The sequence below is a fragment of the Fibroporia radiculosa genome, assembly GCF_000313525.1.
Source record: "Fibroporia radiculosa TFFH 294 genomic supercontigs, scaffold3728, whole genome shotgun sequence".
Classification (NCBI taxonomy): Eukaryota; Fungi; Basidiomycota; class Agaricomycetes; order Polyporales; family Fibroporiaceae; genus Fibroporia; species Fibroporia radiculosa.
This window is the reverse complement of record NW_012133693.1, coordinates 1-4962: the sequence shown is the minus strand read 5'-3', so window position 1 is coordinate 4962 and position 4962 is coordinate 1. Positions and strand designations below refer to the sequence as shown.

The window sequence follows — 4962 nt, the reverse complement described above, 5'->3', positions numbered from 1 at the left end:
ATGGCTGTCCTCTCTATTGGGATTTCATCAAAGCATCCTCCCGCTTTGACGTCGTCCAAGCGGCTATCAAGAACGAGGTGTACGACGTAAAGTATGAGATCTCTGGAGCCCAAGTGCGCCAGGCGCCTCCCTTGATTGTTCTGAGCACATCCGTTCGCAATGACTCTGACTCCATCGTGACCCAAGACCTCGGGTTCTCTTACTCGAAGTCCGAGTCTGGAACGTGGAACAACTCCGCTGGGATCACGCTCGGAGTATCGGCGACCTTTGAAGCCGGGGTGCCCTTCATCGCTGACGTCGAGTGGAACGTCTCTGTTTCCGCGTCGTACAGTCATGAGTGGGGTGGGTCCGTCGGAGTCGTGAGGACGGTGTCTGAGTCGACCAGTGTCACTGTACCTCCGCATAAGAAGGCGCAAGCTACGGTCGTCGTGAGGAATGCTTTCCTTGACGTTGGGTTCTCGTACAAGGAGAGGGTGTTGTACACAAACGGGCAGACGGAGGACCTTCTGAAGCAGGGGGTGTATAAGAATGTGGACTCGTACCACGTTGACGTCGAGCTCACCAACTGGGAGCCCACTGACTGATACCTGATTGGTGAGCCATCTCCACTAGATCATCTATCCAGTGCTTAGTCCAATTTCAATTGTGCAGATGACATCAGGCCCCGCGTCTTTCCATCAACGAATATATCTTGAATGGTTTTGTGCGCTTGAAGTGAATTGATTGTACAATAGGTGTATCGCAATCGAATGAGTCGTTCTTAGGAGCACCCTCACAGGTAGATTTGTGGCTGAGTTTGTCACTCGATGATCTTGTAGCATCCAGGTGTGTACCGCTTTTTCAGAACGCCCCAACTCAAACGGGTCGTGGGTCCAACAAGCATTACGTTTCCGGCGATACTCACCACCTGAGCCTATGGGCCAATGAGGATTCAATACGACATTGACACAATTCAATCGGCTGAGAAGGCACTGAAGCGTATGGAGAAGCTTGATCTCGTCGAAGAAGCAAAGAAAAAGAAGACTCGCGAATTAGTCATAGGTATGAAAAACACACAGCACTGCCATTACAATGTCATTTGGGAACTCACGGAGGACGAGCAGGTCACAGTCGACGAAGATGCGAAGATGAGGCGATGGTGGCGAGGGAAAAGCCGGAGATGGCAATGGCACAGCTGACACAGAGTGTCGCGGACATGGATGCAGTATCGGCGGAAGCGACCACGAAGGTCGGGGAGCCGGTCTTGGAGTACACCAGGCTCTCCCTATCTGGGACCTTCGTTGGCTAAGTGAGGAGGTCGACTTCGTTGCTCGAGTTGAACTTGGAGACCATGCGGAGCAACGGCACTGACACCGACACAATTCAATCGGTTGAGACTGCGCTGAAGCATATGGAGAAGCTTTGTCTCGTTGGGAACGCGACGAAGGTGTGCGGCGAAGGACCTACTGGCATCAAACAATATATGCCCAGATTTTTGAGGTGGGTCGTCGGAAATGTTGTGTGTGAAGGCGGCGCAATGCTTACGGCCTTCTTCAAGTTTGGATTAGATCACGTGTGCTGCCGATGTAGCATGCTTCCAGTGGCTCGAACGCTTTATGCACGGGCCTGTACAACATCCGCCGTCGTGTAAAAAACTGCGATGCCGTTGCTACCTTTGATTACTTGTTTGATGCGAGATGAGTGACATGCATATTGAAACCTCATTGGCCCATAAACTCAGACCGTGAGTATCGCCAGGAACGTAGTGCTTCAAGTTGTCCCCGTTAACATTTGAGTTGGGGCGTTCTGGAAAAGCAGCACACAGCTGGATCATCGTGCGACAATCTTAATATCCTCTCGCTGCTTGCGTCTGTCTCATCTCGTACTGCAGTCTGCATGTAGGCCAGATACGCGTGTATTCCTCCGAGTATGGGCTACGTGATTCACTTTCGCGCCATGTCAGGCTCGCTGTCGCGTTATGTCCTCCGAGTCGTGCAAGAGGAGGCTGGACTCGTCTCTCGCTGGTGAGCTGGTATCCGTGTCAATTCGCACGTTCTCCCTGCCATGTCCGATTCCCAAGACCATACTGATTCTCTTTTCACATAGCCGTAGAGTTCTTTGATCCGTCGATGCATTTGCACAGGTGCGCGGCACTCGGTGGTTGATGTGCCATCCTGATGGTTCCAGTCGAAGCATTCATGCGCATTGGCTGCAAACATATAACTCTGTACAGTAACAACTCTATCGCTCTAGCCGCCTTGGAACATGCACACTCTATTCACATCACCTGCAGCGTCCACACCTCGCCGACGCTCCGTCCGCGGAGCACACCCACGTCCTCCACCAACACGAGCCCCGCAAAGCGACAGGTCACTCCGAGGAAGTCGACGCGCCGCATGCCCGCGGCCTTCTCGCGCGCACGGCGCGCCGGGTCGATGCACGCGCGGTAGCGCGCCTTGTATGCCTCGCCCGCAGCGCCAACCCGCGAACGTTGGCTGTGCGGGAGCGCGTCGATCTCTTCCGGGCGCACGGGCGTGCGCAGCGCGGTATATAGTGCGTCGAAGACATCCTGTGCGGACACGAAGAGGTGCGTGCTGGGAGCGAGGGGGAGCGTCCAGGGGAGTAACGCGCACGTTACGAGGAGCTGCGCACGAACGGGGTGCGTCGCGTGCTCGCCGCGCAGCGCGGGGGCGGTCGGCGGCGGGGAAAGGCGCATGTCCCAAACGAGATTGTGCTGGAGTGGCGCATGGAGAGCAGGGTGGACCCACGCGGGCGCGGGCCTAGCAGAGGGAGTGGGCGGTGCAGACGGTACGGACATGTGCATGGACGCGGGCGGGGGGACGAGGACGTATGGCTGCCAGTAGACCGGGGAGGGGAGGGGCGAGAGCTGGGCCTGCGCGAATGACTGGGCGTACTGTGGCGAGCGGGAGTTTTGCCATGGGGGCGGGGCTTGGCTAGTCATGGCTGGTGGGACGTGAATGGGGGCGGGGGTTACGAACCTGACGCGTTTTTCTCTAGGGCCCATGGTGTCGATGGATAAGCTGAAGACGGGCTTGATGTTTGGATGAGGAGTGAGGGCATGGCTGCGCCCTCTTATTCCGCTCCGCAGGGATACGCTTTAGCATGTCGAAGTGCACGGTGCGCACACTGCCCTGTGGCGGCCAATGCGGCGTGCAGCGACGCTGGGAGATTTCTTGCAAAGCGCACAGCCCGTGCAGGATGGACGAGCATGAAATCGAATCTCAGATTGTGATTGCCGGGACACGGCAACGGAAGAAAGTTGACGCTGACACAGGTCGTTTGCTTTGGCTGCTCATGCGTTGTGGCGACGAGCACCTTTGCTTGTGGCGATGTGTTATCTTCTCGTTCTTGGTGCGCGACGTGAGCTCTCTGGTCTATGTGGCGATGATTCTGGTGGCACTAGTACGCTCCTCACCGGTCCTTGGCTGATTAATGGTTGTTCGCACCCCAGGATGCAAACATACTGGGACACAGCTGCTTCAAATACAATCCTCGACGGCGTAAACGCCCTCCTGATATATATCAAGTTCATCAATCTCGTTGTCTTACTCTACAACTCGAGAGAATTCACACTTTTGCACTCCTTCGTCTTCCTTCTGCAGAAATGAACCTCGACCAGCAGCAGTGGAATTCGTGGCGCAACCAGCATTTCAATATACCCCCCATCAACAACCTCGCTGACCCCAAGAAAGTGGTCATCCACTCTCTCCTCCGGTCCAAGCCAGACTATACTTGGGACATCCGAGACGGGCCACACACCGCGGACCCTGACATGGTCACTGAGCGGCTCAGCGATCAGGCGACATACCCCGCGCTACAGAGCATTATCCTCACGTCGCCGTTGTTCCCCTGGCAGCTCCCTATCCTCCCGCGCGTCACGCCCTTCGTGAGCGTCGGCGACGTGCTACACACGGTCCACGAGATGGCCATCACTCCGCTCTCGGCGGCGGACATCGCTCTGCTCCCGGACGAAGAGGTTGTTCAGAGCGAGCTGCATTACCAGACGCGCTGCGACTTTCTCGTGGACCCAAGCGAGCGCCGCACGGCGAAGGCCAAGGGCGTCCTCAGGATGGATGTACTGCACGGCCACCACTACTTCGCCGGCGTTGCGATATTCCCCAACAGCTCGCGCCCTGGACAAGTCTGGGAGCTGCGTCTCCGCTAGTCTCACGCTCTGGAATAGGTTGATGCAGGGTGCTTTGTTGGAGGCTTTCGTCTCCCTCTCCGTTGTTTTGATGCATGCTCTCGTTCTGCCTGATCCTGTTTATGCTTGTGCGTCTGTATGCTCTTGTTCGTGTCCCGACTCGAATTTTTATGTGAACTGTGTGCCTATGCCGTGCTGTGACGGTTTTTCAGCGACCTGTACATCAGAAGGTTAAAAGTATGCGGATTGATATGCTGGAGCAGCGAGAGTCCCGGGTCAAATGCATACCATTGAACTTGCCATAATTTACTGAATTCGGACTATACAATCGAGTCTCGTCAAAATAATGTGAATATTCTCAGGGACAAGCTGGGCGTGGGTGGATACCGCAGGGCCAATCGAATGTGAACGTCCAGTCGGATCTGAGATGAACTTGAACGCCACCGTGAACGCGAACGCCAAACGCCTACGTTTCCAGCTCTTGACGATGGCGTCAAACATTTTTTGCTAGCTTTTTCTACGCAGCGAGGTTTGTTTCTGGCTCTCATATCTCAGCGAAATAGTTCTTCTAACTCTTGTACCCACTTAGGCGCGATTTTTCGACGACCACGGCCAACCTGGGACCAACAGCTTCGTCGCGGGTTTTTTCTTCTTCTAGCGATGCGACCAAAGGCGTGTCGTAAAGCTCTCGATGGGCTGCCGCATGTGCAGACGGAAGACTGCTCTATGGCTTCAGCAAGATACGCAATGAATGGGATGTGACAGTCATGCAAATGCATTAGACGAACCTCTCCGATTGGGCTTACTCGATGGTTTGT

The 4962-nt window shown here is 55.2% G+C and overlaps 3 protein-coding genes across 3 annotated transcripts; 2 read left to right on the top strand and 1 right to left on the bottom strand.

Moving 5' to 3' along the window:
* Positions 1 to 923: 923 nt before the first annotated feature.
* Positions 924 to 1288, top strand: FIBRA_08843 (uncharacterized protein; the record flags this gene model as incomplete). The annotated part of the gene is made up of 2 exons (XM_012330460.1): positions 924 to 1041; positions 1104 to 1288. The coding sequence occupies 2 exons, from the start codon at positions 924 to 926 to the stop codon at positions 1286 to 1288; spliced, it is 303 nt and encodes a 100-aa protein (XP_012185850.1).
* Positions 1289 to 2257: 969 nt separating this feature from the next.
* FIBRA_08842 (uncharacterized protein) lies at positions 2258 to 3004 on the bottom strand (the record flags this gene model as incomplete). The annotated part of the gene is made up of 1 exon (XM_012330459.1): positions 2258 to 3004. The coding sequence occupies one exon, from the start codon at positions 3002 to 3004 to the stop codon at positions 2258 to 2260; it is 747 nt and encodes a 248-aa protein (XP_012185849.1).
* A 600-nt stretch (positions 3005 to 3604) lies between these two features.
* On the top strand, positions 3605 to 4165 carry FIBRA_08841 (uncharacterized protein; the record flags this gene model as incomplete). The annotated part of the gene is made up of 1 exon (XM_012330458.1): positions 3605 to 4165. One exon carries the CDS (start codon positions 3605 to 3607, stop codon positions 4163 to 4165), a length of 561 nt encoding a protein of 186 aa, XP_012185848.1.
* Between the last annotated feature and the right edge of the window lie 797 nt (positions 4166 to 4962).